Here is a 22428-nt window from a genome sequence, read left to right as displayed (position 1 = left end):
GTCTTGCTGGCCTTTTCAAGACAGACTCCGTGGTGGTCATTTGTAGAAATGCCTTCCCTCTTCAAGGTGAATGACTCCTTCCCTTTGTCAGTTGATATGGTCAGATGGGCTGATTCTACTCCTGACTTCAAGGATGGGCAAGTGAACCAGGCCTGGCTAATAAATCTGCCTGGACAACACAGTGGTGACAGGCACATGGTCTAAGTGTGGCCAGACATTATTCCATTTCTTTCAGGCTCAGGAATGGGCACATGACCTACATGATTCAGGGAGTCTCAATTCTGAGTCTCCTAACTGTGGAGGAAGAGAATCTCTGTTTTATGCTAAGGTTGCTAAAGAAGAATATAATTCAGGGGCTGCTGGCAACTTTGTCCTGCCTCAGCAGGGGACAATTTGCTTGATAATCCAATGCTGAAGAACACAGAACCTAGGAACAACACTGGGTCCTGATGACACCTGGCACCCTGAACACAACTGTAGCTGAGACCAGCTACCTGTGTGCTTCTTAATTACAAGAGCCATCACATTGAGTTCCTCTTGCATTCCCTCATTCAGCTTAAGGTGGTTTGAGATGTGGTTTCTACCACTTGTGACCAAAGGAGTCCTGATCTATACAGAAACCCATTGTTTCTTTATATTTTAGGAAGTCTACATAATGTATGATTTCATGTATGAGAAATATCCAGAAGGGGCAGGCAAATCCATAGAGGTAGGAAGTAGCTTAGTGGTTTCTAGGGGTTGGGAAAAGAGGCGAATGGATAATGATTGTTAATGGGCATCAGGTTCCTTTTTGGATAATGAAAATGTTCTTGAATTAGCGAATAATGGTAGTTGTGCAACTCTGTGCATGCACTAAAAGCCACTGAATTGTACACTTTGAAATAATGATTTTATGGTATGTGAGTTATATCTCCATTTTTTTAAAAAAATAAAAATATTCAATTATAGTCACTAGAATTCCCCAAGGGAGTGAATGCAAGAACCTCATCACCATCATTTCTCCTGCCACAAGGAACAGAAGTTAGCAGAGCAAACACTACAGAGTTGGAAAATGCTTTATTGCAGGGAAACACAAAGGGTAGTAAAACACAAGGGAAAGAGATGCTACTATAACTTGGTACAACTGGAGGTTTTGTTTTCCAACTACAAACAAGAATGGGGATCTCAGTATCTAGGGTTAGACATAAGCACAAAACCAGAGTTCACTGGAGTCTGGGCTCCCTCATTTGATCTAGAATTATGAGATTACCAGCTGCAACATCCCTCAAGCTGCAGCATCCATAGCAACATGAACTATCTTTGTTTTATTTAGCAGATGACCAGGAATCATACACTAGTTTGGCTGCAACCATGTCTTCCACTGCCATTCCTGGAACATAAAGAAATTTGGTTGACATTTTGCCAGCACAATCTTTCCTGAAACAACCCTGGCTCCATGACTGGCAGCTGTCAGATATCTTAGCTCCTAGTGCCCATCTGGGACAGAAACCCAGAAGTAAGCCCAGTCTTGGATTTTCTGTGAAGGGCAGAACAAGCCAGGGATTATGTTACTAAGCAAGAGATGCCCACTAAAAAAAAATGGCGTTTCCTTCAAGGTGTAGTTCAGGGGTCTGCAAACTTTCAATAAAGAGTCAGACAGTAAATATTTTAGATTTTGTGGGCCATATAGTCTGTCACCATTACTCAATTCTGTCCAAATAGTGGGAAAGCAGCTGTGGACAATAGGTAAACATATGAACCTACTTGTGTTCCAAGTATGGACACTGATGTTCAAATTTCAGATCATTTTCATGTGTCATGAAATAATCTTTAAAATCATTTGAAAATGTAAAATCCATTTCCAGCTTGAGGGTCATGCAAAAATAGGTGGTAAGCTGGGTGTGGCCATCAAACTTTAGCCTCTCTCTTTGTCTTAGGACAAGCATCTCTCATTTGAAAATTTGAAACACAAAGTGCTCTAAAATCTGAAACTTTTCGAGTGCTGATACGATGCTCAAAAAGTTTTGGATTTCAGAGAATTTCAGATTTTCAGATTGGAGATACTTAACTGGTAAATCTAGGCAAATATTCCAAACTCTAAAAGGTTTGGATATCTGAAACACTTCTGGTCTCAAGCTGTTTGGATGAAGGATACTCGACCTGCAGCTTGGGATACAGACCTTAAATTCTGCATCCAGCACAGATATACAACAGTGCTTAATTTGCATCTGTTAAATGAAGGGATGTGCCAGTAAACCAATCTCCAAAGGTGACAATGAAAATTGTTCAGAAGGGGAGAGCAGGTTTTAGAAGCAATACTTTATCTCCTTAATTATGTCCTACTGTCCTACTATTGGAGACCTATAAAGATTTAAATTGAGCAATGAATATACCAGTTATGGGAATTTTGAAATAAATATGTTGAAATATCCCCAGAATCGAAAACTTGGGACTTAAGGAGTTAGGTAGGCTAGATGGCATCAGATTTGCTGTGAACTCTGAAACATTCAGACAGAACTAATTCAATGTGGTACTTCTAAACCAGGCTCTGGACAAAGATCACTCTGCCTTTGCCTGTGTTTCAGTGCAGGAGCAACTTTAAAAATACTTAACCACCACCAAGGCATGGACATTATCTGATGGCATAGTATACTGATGGCTGGGGGGCCAGAACACTTTTAATGTTCAACAAAGCCTTCCAGCTTTCTTTGCTTGATTGTGAAGAATTATAGAGGTTCAGGGGAGATGAACAGAAGGCACCTGTAAGGTACTCAGGGTAGCAGCTATTTACCAACAGGTTTGGGAGTACATCAATATTTTTGGTGTAGCAGTGACTATTAGATCTGTTCTCATGTACTTCTGTCTCCTGAAATCTGGGAGAGTGAGACAGCTGAGCCAAGGGGTAGGCAGGCCACTGGGAGCCCACCCTTTTTTGGGTTTCTACCCACACCAGCTCTGGTGGAAGAGGGTGCCCTGTGGAAGCCCTCCTCAAAGTGCAAGAGGGAGGGTGTGGAAGGAGGGGATGAAGCCATCTCAGGCTGTGCTTCCTGGCTGAATCTCGTGCAGGTTGGTTCTCTGCCATTTCCCTTAAGCTCTTCCTCTCCCCCTCCCCTGCCCTGTGTTTATTTATTTTCATAAATAATGGTGGATGGGAGGAGGATGGAGAGAAAGAGAGAGAGATCTTCTACCCACTGGTTCACTTCCCAAATGGCCACAATAACCAGAGCTGGGCCAGACCAAAACCAGGAGCCAGGAGCTCCATCCAGTTCTTCCAAATGGGTAGCAGGGCTCCAACCACTTGAGCCACCATCTGCTACCTCCCAGGTGAATTAGCAGGATATTAGATCAGAAGCAGAGTAGGCCTAACTTGAACCAGCACTATGGTATAGGATGCAGGTATCTCACAGTGGCCTAACTCACTGTATCACTCCTGACCTCTGCTTTTAACATATTTATTCCTTGCCCTCTATCTCTGAAGGACTTCTCTTCTGAGTTTCCTTTAGCTATAAGCCTGATTTATTGTTGACACTTTTTCTGAGCAAATCATTCTTGATGCATATCTTGATCCTCACAACAATTCAAGGTAAAAGCTGGTGAGGAAACTGGTTCACACAGGTCAGGTCATTTGCCCTGGAACACATATCCAGTCTGTGGCAGAGAAGGGACTCCAACCCAGGACTGCCCATTCCAGGGTTCATGGGCTTAAGGTTCATGTCATGCTCTGCTAAGACATGTAAATAATTGACCAGGAGGACGGATTCCACATGATTTAGCTACAGAACCTGATGAGTCATCTCTCTTTTCACTAGTGGGTAAACCTGCTTTGTGCTCTGGTTGGAGTTGTGTCCAGGGAACGATGGTTCTTACCCAAAGACTTGAACACTGTGGTCTTCTCACAGTGGGCTGGCTTCACCCCTTTCACCACTTCTCCCAGCTCAGCGAAGATCTCAGCCTGTGAAACAAACACACACGGACCCAGGCATGAAGCTCAAGTCAGGGTTAGCCTCTGCAGCCAGCACACGATGTTCCCAAACAACGATTAAAGGACTATTTGTAAAGAGGATGATATCAGGGAGACCACTGGCCTCTGAAATCCTCTTTGAGTAACATCTGCTTTTGTAATTCCATGAACTAGGAGATGCAAGTCTGTCCCTAGGAGGCTGCCCTGCTAGGTCCCTAGGTCCATGAGGAATAGGCAGCTTCTTATCTGAACACACATTTCAGCAACCCCCTTCTTGCTTCTATGTTTGTATCATAAGAGGAAAAGGCAGCCAGAAGGTGGCCAACCACAGTCCTATTGTGCTGGCCACACTGGGTGGGTTTCCAGGCTGCCCCAATCCCACTGTCTAGAGGCTAGCCCAGTAGAAAATCCATCAAGCTTCTCTCACCAGGCTGAGGGGACAGGAAGGCACAAGTCACCACTATAATGGCTGTGTTCTTCTGCAATGGGATTAAAAAAGGTTTGCCAGATGGTAAGGGGGTCCTTCCCCTCAAGAAAGTTTGGCAACAAGGGCCTGGGGCAGGCCAAACTGAAGGGGACATTCATGACACCCCTGACAGGTGAGAGGGTGCTCACCCCAGACAAGAGGACATCGCCAGACTCCTTCAGGGCAGCCTCCTGGGAATCCACATACAGCACCGCCTGCTTCATGAGCTCATCATCCAGCTCTCTCCAGTCGGGTCTGCTGGCACCAATGGCTATGAAACAGCAAAACAGGCCCTGAGCACAGAAATGGCCCCCACGGATGCTGAAAGGCCCCACCCTGGGTAAGAAGGGGCTGAAAGATCCAGATTCTGAAGACGTCCTTACCCCCTCCCAGGCCAAGCCTCTCCCTGTCAGTAAGACTGCAGGTTCATTAAGAATAACACCTACCATTGTTTTCCATTTCATGCCCTACCTCATTGCTAAAACATTTGAGATGACTTTGCATTTATTCATTGGGTGCTTTCTCTCTGTGAGATGTTTAACACGTACTATTTATAGTTCTCACAAGTATGCTTCAATGTTTGATTCTCACCTAACAGATGCATAAATTGAGTCTCAGAGAAGTGAAGGTTCCCACCAAGGTTATCTAGGAGGGAACGTCAAAATGTTCATGGAAAATGGAAATGAAAGACAAACTTTCATATATTGGAAAATAAGATGAAGAATGCAGATCTTTCCTTTGAAATTTACACAAACCAATAATAAGGACCTCTAAAAATAAATTTGTTCAGAGATACAGAACAGTAAAAAAAAAAAAAAAAAGAGATAAGTGTGTTTTGATGAAAAGAAAATTGAAATCAACGCAAACAAGAGATCTTCAAAAAGATCATGGAAAATGCATATTATGAATAAAAACTATGCAGGGACTTTGAAATTTTTTATACCCACAAATAAACATCTAATTCCATTTTCTTCACACATTTTTTTGCATTGCATCAGTGAACCTAAGTCTGTGAGAACACCCTGACTTTCACGTCTCTCCCACTTATCAGGAGCCATGACTTCCTTACAAAAACCCTGAAAGACAGACATCATGTGGAGCTTATCCATACCCCACACCCCACCCTACTTACCTTCTGTCTGCCTGCTCACTCTTCAATTACTCCCATGCCTCACTCCCAACTACTTCTCTCTTAACTCATGACAAAACAGCCCAGCATCAAGGTCACCGAGAAACCCCAGCACCAAGAATCCTGGCTCCTTCTCGGCCCTGAGCTTTCACATCCTCCACAGATCCCAGGAGCCGAACAATGAATGCAACACATCAGGCCTCCTGGCACTGGGGCGGCTGCAACCAAATGCCTGGGGAGCCAGGCAGGCAGTGAAAAGGAGCTAAGTTGGCCAGAAGGGATTGGCTTGGAGGTGCACAGAAAGCAGGCCCTTCTCACGGGAGCACCGTTGTTCACTCCAGCTAATTGTTGCCATGTGTGAATGCATGTCCACGGTTAACAGATACTCCCATTTTTCTTTATTAAAAAAAAGAGAAGCAGGAAATCTATTTGCATGTTATTTCTCAATTTCTAGAACAGTTCATGGTCCAAACAAAACACATCTGCTGGCTGGATCTGGGCAGTTGGTCTTTGAAGATAGTTATAAAGCCTTATATAGATATAAGGCAGCATTTATATGCCTTCTTGCACTACCTTCCAATTTTCCCAATTTATTCCCTCTTCTGTTCTCTCGTACTCTAATTTCCAAAGAGAGTGGTGCAAAAACGTCCATCTTGAAGGTTATTTGTATGGGGAGTTCTAGTGAACAAAAGCCCTAGCTAATGAAGCTCGTAAATAATCATAAGCTGGTGGGAAAAAACACCCCAGTTTCTCAGGCCATCCATCCTCACGCACTGTTCCTCCCCAGACCGTCGCTACTTAGGAGAAAGTTCCCAAAGGGTTGTGTGAGGCCACGCAGGCAGTTGGAGGTGGGCCAGGCAGCAGAGGAGAGGGTTCTGACTCAGACTGGGCTCCGGCCTTGCTTCAGTGGGGGTGAGAATGAGTGAGGGTCGGAGGACTGGCTGGTGGGGTGCTGTAGGGACGAGATGAGGGAAGCGTATTCAATAGCGGAGCTGATCCTGCCTCTCAGTTGAGCTACAAACTAAGTCAACTCTATTGTTTAGTGTTGTCCTCTTGTTTGCACTTGTAATAAACTTTTTTGAATATATAATTACAATATAAACAATTAACAATATAAACTTTTTTTGAATACACAATGACAATATAAACCAATTTTGTTTCTAGGCTAGGGAACTGTAAATGAAGTCTTGACTGAAAATCAAGTCAGTCCTTCCTGGAGGGAGATTCAGAGTAAGAGGGGCCTAGCGTAAAGGAAGGTTGGAGGGAGGAGGGTCCACATGATAAGGAATGTGGGAGAGCCCCAGGAGCTGAGGGAAGCCCCAAGGAAATGTGGACCTCCATCCTGCGACATAAGGAACTTGTTCTGCCACAGTGGATGAAGTTGGACCTTGGATACTAAATGAGACTGCAGCATGTATAACATCTGATTTCATCCTCAGGAGACTGAGAGAGGAGCTGGCTCACCCACACCCCAACTCCTGAACCACAGAAACTGGGAGAGAACAATGTGCTGTTTAAAGCTGAGAGAGAGAGAGAAGAAGAAAAATCAGCTCTGAAGATTCAGCCACATCCTTGGGAACCCATTTCACCAAGAAATGGTTCCTCTTGACTTCTCAAGTCCTTCCAGAAATGGTCATTTTGTCCCTAAAGTCAGCCTTGATCCACCTCTTCTCTACTCCCTGGACCTACATCACAACACAGGCCTCCTGCAGGCTGAGACCTCCAGTTTATTTTGCCCCATTCCACGTTGTACCACATTCACTTCATTTGTAGGGCCCCTTGCATTTGGTGTTCCCTCCACTTGGAATGCCTTTCCTTTAGCTCTTTGCATGGCTGACCTCTCCTTACCATTCAGGCCACGGCTCAACAAAGATCTCAGGAGCAGGTGTTTGGTGCAGCCGTTAATATGCTGCTTAGGACACCAGCATCCCATATTGGGGCACCTGTGTTTAAGTCCTGGCTCTGCTCCTGATTCCAGCTTCCTGCTAATGCACACCCTGGGAGTCAGCAGGTGAGGAGTCAATTACTATGGTCCCTGTCACTCGTGTGGAAGATCTGGATTGAGTTACTGGCTCCAGGCTTCGGTTTGGACCATCCTTGGCTGTTGCAGGCATTTAGGGAGTGAACAAGTAGATGGGAGCTTTCTCTAGCTATCACTCAAACAATGAATTCATGAACGAATAAACAGAATTTTTGAAAAATGACTTCAGAGAGCTTCTCAGATAACCCTGTTGATAAAGAACTTACCTCTCCTTCCACCTTCTACTTCCACTATCAGACTCTCACATCATGTCTTATTTCCTTCAGAGTCTCATCTTTAGTTAGAAATACCTATTTTATCTAGCGTTCTTTTGTTTGTTGCTTATCTCCCTCTGTTAGAATGCGATAATCAGGAAAGCAGTGACCTTGAGTACCTGGTTTATTGTGGCATCTCAACATCTAGAAACATGCCTGGCATGTGGCATCAGTAAACATTTACAAATGAATGTTATTTTTTCTAGCTCTTGCCTACTCATCTGCCCATGTATGCAGGGCTAAGTTCTGAGTTCACACCATGTGCTTGTACCTAAAACATGGGTATAATATCATCTTTATGTTTTCCCAAGTTTTATTTATTTATATTTATTTGATAGGCAGATGCACACACACACACGTACAGAGAGAGGGAGAGAGAGAGCAAGAGTGAGAGAGAGAGCGAGAGAGCGAGAGAGAGAGAGCGAGCGAGAGAGAGATCTTCTTTTTGCTGATTCACTCACCAAATGCCCACAACAGCCAAGGCTGGGCCAGGCTGAAGTCAGGAACCAAGTTTCCCATGTAGGTAGCAGGGATCCATGTACTTAAGCTATCACCTACTGTCTCCTAGGGTGCATATATTAACAGGAAGCTGGATTGGGATTTCAAGTGGGGACTTGAACCCAGGCACTCCAATATGGGATGTGTGTGTCCCAAGTGAATGTTAACCATTGTGCCTCGATGCCTGTCCTTGATGCCATCTTTAAATCCTCTCATCTTTGCCTGCTCTGCTCACCAGGATTGGAAGATAATATTGAGGATTATTTAAGAGCGTGGCCACTGAGTGTAGAGTGCCTTGGTTCAAATCCTAGTTCTGCCTCCAACAACTTCTGACTTTGGGTAAATTACTTAATCTAAATGCCTTAGTTTACTCACCTGTGAAATTGTGGTTACAAGAATAGTTCCCTTCTCCTAAGGTTGTTGTAAGGATTAAATGATATAATACATATACAGTATTTAGAAAATACACACAATAGTATTTGAACAACTCTTGTTATAACCCTTAGGGCTGTTTGAAGATCTTCAGAAGTGCCAGGTACCCTTATATTTTGATTTTTCTCTGCTACTCCCCACCCTATCACACATCACATGAAATGTCTTTAGTACTGTAATTTTTTGGAAAAGCTTTTTGTTATTTGAAAGTCAGGGTTACAGTTGGGAGGAGAGTGGGGAGAGGGGAAGAGGGAGGGAGAGAGGGGAGAGGAGAGAGAGAGAGAGAGGGAGAGGGGAGAGGAGAGAGGAAGAGGGGAGAGGAGAGAGAGAGAAGGAGAAGGGAGAGGAGAGAGAGAGAGGGATCGATTCTCCATCTGCTGGCTCATTCACCAGATGGCCACAATGGCCAGGGCTGGGTCATTCCAAAGCCAGGAGCTTCATCTGGGTCTCCCACTTGGGTGGCCTAACCCTTGGGCTAGACTTCATTGCTTTTCCTAGGCCATTAGCAGGGAACTGGATTGGAAGTGGAGCAGCCAGGACAGGAACTGGCACTCATAAGGAATGCTAGTGTCACAGGTAGTGCTTTATCCACTATGCCACAATGTCAGCCCCTAGAAAAGTTGTATAATTCTAACAATTATGAATAAATGATTCGGGAGGGGTAGCTTGGCATAGTGATTAACTCGCTGCTTGGAATGCTGCTCTGAGATGCCTGGTTCAAGTCCCAGGTCCTTTGATTCCAATCCAGCTTCCCACTAATGTGTACCATGGGAGGCAGTAGATGATGGCTGAAGTACTTGGGTCCCTGCCACCCATGTGAAAGAGCTAGATGGAGTTCCAGGCTCCTGGCTATTGAAGGCATTTGTGGAGTGAACAAGTGAATCGAATATCTCTTTCCATCCATCTCTCTTTCAAATAAAATGAACACAAATCAATAAAAAATTTAAGAAAACCCAAGTGATTAATTTGGACTTTGTGATTTTACTTCATTACATTTAATATCTGAACTGTGAATACATTCAAAATCCTTTGTTCTAGCTTTCCTGAAACATACACTACATTATCATTATTTATAATCACCCTACTATGCCAGAGAACACCAGAAATTCTTTCTCTCCACAGCTAACTATAAAGAAATGATAAATGTTTGAGGCAACAGATATGCTTACCATGATTCTAATATTACAAAATGCATACCTACATGTATCAAAACATCACAGGGTACTCCATAAAAACATATAATTTTATGTGTGAAAAAAAGAACTGAGCTGTGATTGACCATTTGCCACAATGTTACATTTTATAAGGTATTAATTAACTCAATATTAGTTTCATGTCTAATTTCCTTTCAGATTTTGGAGCAATATTACTTTTCAGGGCTTATGTATTTTCAAGGCCCTGGACATGCTGCACAGTGAGTAAATTGGCTCTGCAGATGGAGGTCCTGAGTGTAATCTGGGGAAGAATCTGGCCACGACCTACCTATTCGTGGCTCGTGGAACCACTGTACTTACCATTGATGTGCGCACCTGGCTTCACCCATTCACCAAACAAAATGGGCTCTGTTGCCATGGTGACTGTGATAATCACATCAGCACCTGTCACAGCCTCCTGGACCGATGAACAGACCCGTACCTCTCCTTGCACCGTGTCTGCAAACTTCTCTGCGTTTTCTTTAGTGCGGTTCCATATCCTCACCTTCATTGGAGATAAGAAGAGGAACATTGGTGCCTTACTTTGGGATCATAGGTTCCACTGATACCAGGGGTGCTAACGGGAAGCTGAATCCCTCTGGAGTAGCATCAGTGGTTCTCTAAATCATTCCCTAGGAAGAACGGACGTTTGTTAAAGGACACTGTGTTAATCTGGACAGACTCCTGGCCAGGTATTTGAAAATACCACAACTGAGCTTCCTTTACCACTTTCTCTTTCAGGAAATTGTAGAAGTTCTTCAGTTCTAGGACAGAACACACAGTTTCAGTAGCTTAACAGCTACTGTACAGCTTGATGATTAGCAAAGTAAGTTCTGGGGCCAGGCAGGTTTGGAACCAGTCTTTGCTTGGTAACTTACTGTTCTTGAAATTATGAGGATACTTCAAAAAGTTCATGGGAAAATGGAATGAGAGGATTTTTGGTGCAAAAAAAATCTTAAATCCATGAATAATTTTATTTCTTATCGTACTCTGAATTTTCCATGAATTTACTGCAGACCCTCTCATACTTCACCTCACTCAGAATCAGTTATCATGTCTGTAAAATGCAAATGATAACTGGGCCAGGTGAGTATCTGACTCATAATGTTTTCCCCCCCAGAAACCTCTTATTTAAGGTATACAAACTTCATGCATTTTGTAAATACAACCTTAGGAACATAGTGATTCTTTCCACTGCACTCGCCCTCCTACCAGCCCTCCCACCCTTCTTTTTCCTCCCTCTCCTATCCCATTCTTATTTTTTACTAAGATCTATTTTCAATTAACTTTATACACATCAGATTAATTACTCATACTTCTGAGATCTTGTAAAGGAGATGTAGCAGATGTGAGATTCATAAAAAGGATGACATATGGCAGTGTCCTGCATGGAACTTGATCTCTGAAAGGTATGTAGGGAGGGTATGTAGAGTGGAAGGTGAATGATAAGCCTAACAAAAAGGCCAAGGATGGTGGTACAATTACAGTTCTGGAAGGTGCTGGGGGCTGGTGGTTGTCACTGACTTCATCAAAAGCTGTGGACTTGCTAGCTTAACAGGTTTCAAAGTGTGGGTCCAAGGTTGTCAGCCTTCAACTGAAAAAAGGCCTAAAGAATCTCTCATAAGGAAATACAATAGATATAGAAATAAACTTATTGACTTATTCCACAAGTCAAGGTGGAAAATAACACATTTCTCCCCGTCACAAGTGAATAGTTAACCATGTCACCCTTCTTGATAGAAAACTATGCAAATATTATGCAAAAATTGGATAATCTGTAAAGGTGATCATGTTAGATCATTTGATGAAAAGATAGGATATATAACTGTGCATTCTCCTATGATTAAAATTGTTATAAAAAGCTGATGAAAGAAGACTGGAAAATGCTAAATGCTCATCTAAATGCTCATTGTTGAATGCAGATAAAAAGTCATTTGAAGTGTGGGGTGTGGGGGAGCAGGTGTTTGATGAAGTAGTAAAGATGTCACTTGCGGCACCCATGTTGCATATTGGCTTGCCTAGGTTTGAGTGCTCACTCTGTTTCTGATTCCAGCTTCCTGGATGTATCTGATGAACATAACAGAATCCTTCAACTTACTGAGTAGGCTTGCCATCTTCTCAGGCACACGCCCTGTGAACTGAGAAACTGAATAAAGGTGATTTGACTTTCCCCAGACTCTCCACCCCTGTCAGGGCTTCTGGGGAAGTCTTTAAAACAAGAGCTTAGATCAGGCTGTCAACTTGATGATTTCCGAGTACCCGGCATCCCAGTGAGGGAGTACAGACTCAGCTTGCTGCCGCTCCTCTCCCCGCTCCTCCTGGACTTACCTCCTTGAAGGAGAACTGCTCAGTGAAGATCTCATAATGGCTGTAGGCCTGGACCCCGGCCCCAAGGATGCACAGCACTTCACTGCTGGGGGGCTTCAAAAACTATTTGAAAGAAATGAGGGGGACAAGGTCAAAGGAGACACGAGCAGCCAAGGTGCAAGTCAAACAGGATTTGAATTTCAGGGGACGTCTGCCCTATCTTCAGCTCCCTCGAGAGCATGCAGGCAATCAGGAGATGTTGTTCTGTGTTTCTGTTTCCCCTCTGTGGAATGGGGAGAAAAAGGAAGGAGTGAACCTTCACTGAGCACCCAGCATATGCCAGTGCTTTATGCTCACAATCTCATTTAGTCTGGACGAAGGCCCTCTAGAGACTACTATTGTCATTCTCCTCTTCCAGATAAGGAGATTAAGGTCCTGAGAGATTAGGTAACCTGCTCAGGGGTAATACAACTATTAAAGGGCACTGTGAGGCTGCAAAACCACTTCTATACTGCAAAGTGAATGTTTTTTCTTCTGCGCCTCCCTATCTCAGATACCTGCTAAGCAACCCCCGGAGCACCATGCTGCTGCTTCTTTTTCCCTTAAGATTTATTTATTTATTTGAAAGTAAGAGTTACCGAGAGTGGAAGAGATACAGAGAGAGATCTTCCATCTGCTGGTACACTCCCTAGATGGTGGCAATGCCCAGTGCTGGGCCAGGCAGAAGCCAGGAGCTTCATCTGGGATTCCCATGTGTGTGGTAGAAGGTCAAACACTTGGACCATCTTCTGCTGCTTTTCCCAGGCTCTTAGCAGAGAGCTGGACTGGGTGTGGATGGGACTAGAACCAGTGCCCATATGGGTTGCCAGTACCACAGGTGGTGGTTTTGCCCACTATGCCACAATGCTGGCCCCACCATGCTGCTCCTAAGAGCTGCCTGGAACGTGTCCCCTCAGGCTTCTCAGCTACGCAAGAGGACTTCAGAAAACTCATCAAATAGTAAAATTAAAAGATAAGAATGGGACCAGCATTGTGGCGCAGCTGGTTGAGGTGTCACTTGTGAAGCTGGCATTCCCTGTGAGCAACAGTTCCAATCCAGCTCCCTTACTAATGTACTTGGGAAAGCAGCGATAGATGGCCCAAGTTCTTGGGCCCCTGACCCATACGGGAGACCAGTATTTTTTCCTAGGCTCCGATTTCAGCCTGGTCCAGATCTGGCTGCTTTTGGCCATTTGGGGAGTGACCCAGCAGATGAAGAGAGACAGACTCCCTTTCTCTCTCTCTCTCTCTCTCCCTCCTTCTCTGCCTCCTTTCCTCCCTCCCTCCCCCCTCTTCTGTTTGTTCCTGTCACTTTGCTTCTCAAATAAATAAATAATATCTTTTTTTAAAAGTTTATTTGGGTGCATAGAAAATTGATAAGCTCTTTGTGGATCCTTTCAAAGGCTCTGTGTCCTTGTCAAGATAAGGATAGAGCTGGCATTTAGATACCCCCAAGGGTAGATGTGTGTCTGAGGGCCACAGTCTGTCATCAACTTGTATCAAGGGTCATCTCTCAATGAAGTCTTTCTGACTTCCTTGATCAAATTCACTGCTCCCAATAATTTATTTAATTATGGATTTATTTTCTTGTAACTGTCCTGTAAGCCCTATAAAGACAGAGGCAGTCTTATTTACATAGAATTAGTGCATACCTATTATGACCTACAAGAAGAGCAGGGGTTCTTAACCTTGGCACTCTGGAACTTTAGCCTGGCTCATTTCTTGCTGGAGAAGGTGGCTGTCCTGGGGAGAAATGGGGGCTGAACAGCAGCCCTGGGCTCTATCTGTTAGATGCCTGTTGCCTCTCCCACCCTTCTAGTTGTGGGCACCAAAAATGTCTCCAAATATTGCTAACCATTTCTGGGGCAGGTGGCAAAATCTTCTTTGGTTTAGAACTACTGGCAAAGATGAAAGACATTACTTGCCTTTCACGGAATATTTTGCTTTTTTACTATTTCATTTAGTAAAATTTGAGCTCCTTGAGTCTCTTCTTTCTCATAATGTTACTCATTGATATTCTGGAGTATAACCTTAAAAATGAGTTTTCTGTATGATGAATTGCTAGCAAAAAAGAGTCTCAGAAATATTTGCAGACATGAAGGAGTGGTGCCATTCTGTACCATGAAATATAGTTCAAAGAATCTGATCTGAAAATGTTTTAAAATGAAAATATCCACAATACCCACCACTTTATGCTTTTATCTGGTAAAAAGAATTAGGTAATATTTCCTTAACTGTTACCATTTTTTTTCTGTTCTCAGTTACTCTGAATCTATTCTTGGAGGCCCATTTGTGCTTCAGAAATTGTGACAGTATTATGTAAAAGTGACCTTAAACCTCTGAAATTAAACCTGTAATTCTTCTTGGTTGCCTTACTAGAAAATTTGTTAATCTGGTAATGATCTGATCTGGTAATGAAGTTATCACAGACATATTTTTTTCTTAAATAGTATAAACATTTATAAGACTTATTCGGGGCTGGTGCTGTGGCACATCGGGTTAATGCCCTGGCCTGAAGCACCAGCATCCCATATGGGTGCCGGTTCGAGACCCGGCTGCTCTACTTCCCATCCAGCTCTCTGCTATGGCCTGGGATAGCAGTAGAAGATGGCCCAAGTCCTTGGGCCCCTGCACCCACGTGGGAGACCCGGAAGAAGCTCCTGGCTTTGGATCAGCACAGCTCCGCCCATTGCAGCCATCTGAGGAGTGAACCATCAGCACAGCTCCGCCCATTGCAGCCATCTGAGGAGTGAACCATCGGATGGATGACCTCTCTCTCTCTCTCTCTCTCTCTCTTTCTCTCTCTCTGCCTCTCCTCAGTCTGTGTAACTCTTTCAAATAAATAAATAAATCTTTTTTAAAAAGACTTATTGAATTTTATCAGCATTAGAGGTATTTCATTTTTTTCTCATAAGCTCATAGTTAATTAAGAACTTGTATATGAATCTTCTAGGTTTCTTATTTAAATAACTAAAGTCCATTTTCTCTTGCATTCACCAAGGCTTATAGGATCTGGCCCTCCACCTCCCCAGCACCCTCATGCATGTTCCCTCTGCACTTGCTGTCTTCCAGACCCAAGCATCTATGCCTCTGTCAACCCTTTGCATAGATTCTTCCTTCTTTCTGGAATGCTTTCCTCCCTACCTCTCTTGAGGAACCATTATTCAGATTTGAGATCAAAAGCCTTCCTGGATTTTATAGATCACCCATTTGATGCTCTCATAGCACTTTTCAGGGTTGTAGTTCCACACTGACTGGTGTAATCTTTGGATTAATATTATAGCATATTATGGCTAAATATATCTGGGCTTGCTCAATTCTTTGTCCCTTACTGAGCATAGATCCTGGCACCTGGAACACACTCAAATATTCCATGTGAGGGATAAGTCACATAGAAAAAGCATGTCAGAATCCTTAACTAAGGTTATATAAAACCCAAGCACAAAGAAGTTATTGTGCACATCAGACCCCTAGAGTGTCCTTTATTTGTTATACTCCAACGCCTTAAATGAAAGAGACTAGGTGAACAAGAAAACATTCAACAAAGCAAAAAGTAAAATACACTCTTTGTTTCTTATTGAGATAGCCTACATGAGCCCTAGGGAACAAGGCTAGGACTAAACTTCAAGGTTTCTGGACCCTTCTAGGAGTGCAGGTGTTTCTTAATGCAACAGAGCCTAGCGTTACAGAGGGCTGGGTCCACCACAGTGCATTCCCAAACCTAGTTGGTCATCAGAATCAACTAGGGATAATTTTTTAAAAGGCTAGTTTCCTACACCTAGCTGTCAGCAATTTCAATTTAGTAGTTTTGGGACTCTGTATTTTTTTTTTAATTCCCAAGTAATGCTGCTGCATAGCTGTGTCAGAAACTACTGACCTAGGACAAGAAGACCATGTGGCTTGGGAGACACCATAGGTACCTGCTTACCCTATTTCAGGGGGCCCTAGTCTCCCGTGTAAGATGAGGCCAATAATAATACCTGTTTTGTCTTCTTAACAAAACCCCAAGTCCACACAATGAGTTGGAAATTATTTTTTAAAAAGTCAACATCCTCTACAAATGCAAGGCAGTATTACAGGATTGATTCTGATCATAAGTTACCTGCAAACATATTTCAAGGAGTCTTTGTTTATTTTGATCTGAATTTGGTTTCCATATAATTAAAAACAAGTTTACTGAGCCGGTACTGTAGTCTACTCCCATCATATACATTTACCAGATTATTCCTCATATTCTTTCCATCGTGTATTTAGAAAACCTCGACATTCAATCTAAAACACCTGGTTTGTGCTGCTCCATTCCCCCTCCCCCTCCACTCCCTACTCACTACATTTCTATTCTGCTTAGGAAAAGCAGCATCTGAGATCTTGTATTCATCATTTAATGGGAACGATTCCAGATTCCAATCATTTCATAGACACTCCATTTTCTAAGCCTCCCTTTCTTTAACCCCTAAAAATAACATCTTTTTTTTTTTTTTCCCAGTGCCTCAGTGCTGCTTAGAAACATCATCACTCCCAGCTCTCGCTGTTCCTCCTGCTGAAGTGGCCCCTATGTGTCTGCAGAGTTCACTCCCACACCACCTGCAGCCTGTACTCAAACGGCACCTTCTCAGTAGGGTCTTTCTGGGACAATTGTAAATGTCCTCTCACCCAATACCTTTCCATTCTGCTTTATATTCATACTTCTAATATCCAATGTGGTTATGTTGGTTTGACTTTTTAGCAAGATCTGAACACACTATTATTTATTTATAAATATTAATTATGCAGTTATTAAACATATTAAGTTTGATTACAAAGATTAACATTCTTAAATTTGTTTTTTTTTTTTTAGAAAGTCATAGTTTAAGTTTTTAAAAATGTTTGTTGTCCACCTCCCCTGTGTGTTCACTGCTGCAGCCCCAGCAGTTAGAACAATGCCTGACACATAGCAGCAGTACAGTCAATACTGGATGGATGAGTACAGGAGTCTGGCTTAGAAGTGTTCTGCCCACCCTCTGCCTCTTGTGTAGCACTGGTTCTGACCTATGGAGCAATCATCCTGTCTTAACAGGGATCGTTTGGTACAGGGGTGAAAACACAGTTCTAGGAATCAGGTCAAGTTTTTAATTAAAGTCTATCATTTATAAGCTGTGCAATCCTGGGAACCTCACACAATCTCTCTGAGCTGCAATTATACTCAGCAAATGGAGATACTCATTTTGATGGGAAGATAAAGAATGATACATGCAAGGTGCTGGAAATCTGGTCATGTACATCAAATGGTAGCTAACAGCTTCACAAATCACTGTGCTCACCCGGTATTTCACACTTGGCATATGGAGTCTCAGTTATGTCTACAGGAAAACCAAAAAAAGTTCCTCACTTCTTCAGTCTTTCAAGATCGAGTAGCCCAACTTGACCCACCAGCTCAGCCCAGCCCTGACAGCTCAGCCAAGCCCTCATCTTACCTTGGTGGCAATGGCAGACACCGCAGCTGTTCTCTTAGCAGTAATGACATTTCCATCTATGACCTTGGAGGGAAGGAGAGACAGTCAGCAAGAGCATCCCCACCCACTCCTTAGACTGACAGACATGGTTCTGAAAAAGCAGCCCTAGGAAGTGTTACAGAATCCTGCAAAAATAGTTGACCTTGGAAACAGATTTGGATTGAATTCCTCCACTTGTTGATATGTAATGTTGAACGTTTTCATCTCTAAACATTGGTTTCCTTGTCTGTAGAAACAGAATAATCCCAACCAGTCTGAGGGTTAATGTGAGTCCAAATGCACTGGCCCATATGGAAACATCCAGTGCATGGTGAGCCCTCAGGATTTGCCCTTTTTTTTCATGCTCTTAAAACACCAAAGTAAGGGGGGGAGGCTTGTAGAATATGATTGTCATTGACATTTGGGGAGGGACCGTGGAGTGCTACCTTAATGATTCTCAACTTATGCTACAATGTGGGGAATCTGTGAAGAAATAGATATTCCAATACCACCCTTAGATCAACTGAATCTGAGTCTCCGAGGGTAGGATGCAGGCATACTTATTTTTTTTAAACTTTTATTTAATGAATATAAATTTCCAAAGTACAGCTTATGGATTACAATGGCTTTCCCCACCCCCATAACTTCCCTCCCACCCGCAACCCTCCCCTTTCCAGTTCCCTCTCCCCTTCCATTCACATCAAGATTCATTTTCAATTCTCTTTATATACAGAAGATCAGTTTAGTATATATTATGTAAAGATTTCAACAGTTTGCACCCACATAGCAACACAAAGTGAAAAATACTGTTTGAGTACTAGTTATAGCATTAAATCACAATGTATAGCACATTAAGGACAGAGATCCTACATGATATTTTTAAAAAATTGATTAATTTTCTATGCAACTTCCAATTTAAAACCAAGTGCTTTTTTTTCATTTTCAATTATCTTTATATACAGAAGATTGATTCAGTATATACTAAGGAAAGATTTCATCAGGCATACTTATTTTTAAAAGCTTCTTAGGTGATTCTACTAGTGAAGGTTGAGAATTATGCATGGATGATGTTAATAATCACTGCTTGCACTGTTGTCTCATAATAAGTTATCCATACCAGTTGACCTTCAAAAAGTAGCTAGCTGAAGCACCTCGCTGCTGAGCAGATTGGGCAAGGAACTAAGGCTCTGTGGTCAAGTTTCAAAGACCCAGGTCCTACTGGTAGGTAGTTTGGATGGCTTCTCAATCGGATGAGCACAGATCAGGTAGTGCTAGCTTTTCTGCTTAGAGTAACAAACATATTCCTTGGGGATCCAGAAATTCAAGGAAGAAGAAAGGAGGATCCATAAGCCAGTTTATAGAACACAGAACACAAGAATTAAAGAGTACAAGCTCCACGGTAGACAGTCTAGCAGTGATTCCTGGGTCTTTCAGTCACCAGGAGCTCAAGCAAAGTGGCTTCATTAATCCGAGCCTCAGCAACCTCACCAGAAATTGGGAAGGGGAGATAATAAAAACTTTTATTGAGGAATTTGTCAAATTGTATTGTGATCAATAATATCTCCTGCCTGGCTGATAATAAGGGCTCAATAAGTGACAACTGAACAGGCAGTATGGTCTCAAGATGGTACAGGCCATGGACTCAGACTGGGCAGGTGCGAAGCCTAGCAATGCCGCGAAGATCCTTTAAAAAGTTGGTAGAAATTAAAATTAAAAGAGAATAATTTTTAAAAGTTTTTTGAGGGGCCGGCGCTGTGGAGCAGTGGGTTAACACCCTGGCCTGAAGCACCAGCATCCCATATGGGCACCGGTTCTAGTCCTGGATGCTCCTCTTCCCATCCAGCTCTCTGCTATGGCCTAGGAAAGCAATGGAAGATGGTCCAAGTCCTTGGACCCCTGCACCCGCGTGGGAGACCTGGAAGAAGTTCCTGGCTCCAGGCTTCAGATTGGTGCAGCTCCAGCCGTTGCGGCCATCTGGGGAGTGAACCATTGGATGGAAGACCTCTCTCTCTCTCTCTCTCTCTCTCTCTCTCTTCCTCTCCTTCTCTGTGTAACTCTGACTTTCAAGGAAAATAAATAAAAAATCTTTATAAAAAGTTTTTTGAGATGCACACATGCAGGTTGTTTTTTTTTTTTTTTTTTAAGATGCATTTCACATGAACTACTTACAGTGCCTTCACACTTACTGGCTACTTAAATCTGGGTAAGTTGGCATAGTTGCCCCAGGACTCAGCTTCCACATGTGTACAGTGTGGGTGATGTTTTTACCTAATTTATAACGTGGCTTTAAGTATTAAGTGGGTTAACGCATGTGAGGTGTTTGGAAAAGTGCCTGCCACCTACAAAATACCCAGTGAATGTGAGCTCCTGCAACAGGCCACTGCGTACAGCTCAGAAAAGACTCCCACGGGCTACGGAACACCCTTTCCTTTCCATGTTGACAGGGAGTCATTAAAAATGTTTCCGTACTACCGGGTTAGTTCAAACTGTGTATCTGAGTCCATGACAAGAACATAGGCAAGAAGGATGTGATCACTGAGTATTATTTCCACACTGCAGCACTCTGGCTGCAGCTGTGGGCTCTGGTGCTGATGGCATCTTTAGGCAGCCGTATGAATAGAGACATGGTCACAGATAAGTTTCATTGTCATGGATATCCAATCATGGCGGGGGGGGCATATGTGGTCATGGTCAGAACTCCCCCTACGCATGGAGAACTAACTTCTCAGCTGAGATCTGAAACCAGCCCTCCCCCCACCCTTCCCCAGAGAGTTGCTCACCGCCAGCAGGGATCCGTTGCTTGGTTCAAAGAGTAGCACAGTAGCCTGGTGGGAGGGGACGGTGGAGGTGGCGCTGTGTCCCTCATAGAAGGTGACCAACTTGGTGGTCAGAGCATCCTCTGCTGCACTGTAGGCTGGCATGACCCCCAGGAAGCTACAAGGAGACGGGGAGCAGCTTCAACCCTTTCCCATCCATGCTGAGGTCTCCTATCAATTCTCCTCTACCCTCCTCTCTCACTCCTCCATCACTGCTCCACCGGCACTCTCCCATCTGGCCATTCCTCTGTCCTTCTCTTCCACAGTGTGGCTCTGGATGGGAAAATCATCCCAGCTCTGCTACTTCCGAGCTGTGTCAGCTTGGGAAAGTCAATTAACCTCTCTGGGTCTGCTTTCCACCTGCAAAACGGTGACATCAGTACCCGCTTATGCGGGGAAATGTGTTGAATTTAAGGAGGTGACACCTGTAAAGCGCCAACTTGGCACAGTGGAGAGTGCACGATTAAGTGGCAGTTGCTAATTAGCAGTCACTAAGCAAGCTCTCTCTTCCTTTCTCCCAAGCCTCCCCTTAGCGCTCCTCCTCTTCCTCCTTTCCTGCCTCTAGTCCTGGCCTTCCTACCCACCGCCTCCCCTCACCCCCCAGCACCCACCCCGGGGTGGCCGCCTGCACTCACCCCCTGTGCTTGGCCACCGGCACCACGGTGCGCACGGGCTGCATGACCCCTCCGTCGGGGCCGCTGGAGAAGTTGGCCAGGGCCGCCTCCAGGGGCGGGATGAGGAGGCTGGAGCTGCGGAGGTGCTCCTGCACCTCGGCCGCGCTCAAGAACGCTGGCGCCCGGCTCATGTCGCCGCCTACTTTCTACCCTCAGCTTGGGCACTGCAATTTACTTTCCCTCGGCTGCGCTCTATAAGAGAGGGCCCACGGCGCTGCGGAGACGCCTACCGGTCACCGCCCAGTCTCCTGGGGCGGGGCAAAGCCGCCCCACCCCTCAGGCCTGACTCCGCCCCCTTGGCCCACCCCTACCCCTTAGAGTGCTTGGGATGGGTCCCTCCCCCACCACCCTGAGCTAGGGATGGAAGCAGGCTGGGAGTTGGTATACTTGAGTCCACTTTCTCAATTCCTGTGATCAGCTGTAGTAGCCACATTCCTTGAAATGTTAGTATTTGCCGCAGTCTTGCAGTCTTGGTCGCCTGTCCTGGGGAGAAGTGGTGGGTGAGAAGGGACACAGGATGGAGGAGCTCTCTTACTTTTTAAATTATTGCCTGCTGCTAGGGGATCTTAGTGAAAGGAGACAGAGGGTTCTTAATCACTTGCCTTTCAGTTCTGTCCCTGTCCCCACCTGGAATCTAATCCCAATAACCCTTTCCTCCACTCCACCGCCACCCTTTTCTCTCAGGCTAATTAACCTAGCTAACCTTCACCCAGGGCAAGGGGTCACCCAAAGAGCCAAAATGCAGGGTCTTTTCTTCAAGGAGTTTCTACCGTACTTGAATTGGAGAAATAACAGCACAGGCACAACATGTAACTAACGCCGCATAGCAGGAAATCCTCCTTGCCAAATCAGTGCTAAGAAAAGTAAGTGGTTTGGTTAAAAAAAAAAAAAATTTCTTTGACCTGAAGTGGCCATATAATGGTGTCATAAAGGAGCAAGAAAAACCAACACTTGAAATAACAATAACCACAACAGGTTATTATTGATCTTTACTAAGCACCAAGTGCATTTTGGTACTAAGTACCAATGCATTTTTTGTGCATCATCTCATTTAGTTGTACAACAACCTCTGAGGCATGTAGGTGCCTTGCAGTCTATCTGAAGCTCCGAGACGGGGAAGAATTCGTTCAAAGTCACTCAGCAAGTCAGCAGAGGCGGCAGGCTTCAC

General features: G+C 44.0%; 2 protein-coding genes across 2 annotated transcripts in view; one reads left to right on the top strand and one right to left on the bottom strand.

The window, feature by feature from the left end:
* The window catches only part of ANKS4B (ankyrin repeat and sterile alpha motif domain containing 4B), a 32659-nt gene extending 25097 nt beyond the window's left edge, over positions 1-7562 (top strand). The window contains exon 3 of the transcript XR_009864684.1: positions 6975-7562. The gene's annotated coding sequence lies outside the window, so the exon portion shown is untranslated. The remainder of the gene's footprint in view (positions 1-6974) is intronic.
* On the bottom strand, positions 1038-21485 carry CRYM (crystallin mu). The gene is made up of 8 exons (XM_062179674.1): positions 21222-21485; positions 20551-20704; positions 17753-17815; positions 12282-12383; positions 10275-10458; positions 4556-4677; positions 3847-3931; positions 1038-1369 (listed from the first exon to the last, which is right to left on the bottom strand). The coding sequence occupies exons 1-8, from the start codon at positions 21389-21391 to the stop codon at positions 1305-1307; spliced, it is 945 nt and encodes a 314-aa protein (XP_062035658.1). The 5' UTR covers positions 21392-21485; the 3' UTR covers positions 1038-1304.
* Positions 21486-22428: the final 943 nt, after the last annotated feature.

This window comes from Lepus europaeus, chromosome 21, assembly GCF_033115175.1.
Source record: "Lepus europaeus isolate LE1 chromosome 21, mLepTim1.pri, whole genome shotgun sequence".
NCBI classification, from domain to species: Eukaryota; Metazoa; Chordata; class Mammalia; order Lagomorpha; family Leporidae; genus Lepus; species Lepus europaeus.
The sequence above is the reverse complement of the archived record's forward strand: the minus strand, read 5'-3'. Positions and strand labels throughout refer to the sequence as shown.

Bases quoted from the DNA above. Each gene is read 5' to 3' on its own strand.
- CRYM (XM_062179674.1), bottom strand. From the start codon at position 21,391: ATGAGCCGGGCGCCAGCGTTCTTGAGCGCGGCCGAGGTGCAGGAGCAC. The intron at 4,678-10,274 runs GTAAGTACAGTG...GCTGTTTCATAG, and splicing joins GCCAGGTGCGCACATCAATG to CCATTGGTGCCAGCAGACCC. The intron at 3,932-4,555 runs GTGAGCACCCTC...TTTGTTTCACAG, and splicing joins GCGATGTCCTCTTGTCTGGG to GCTGAGATCTTCGCTGAGCT.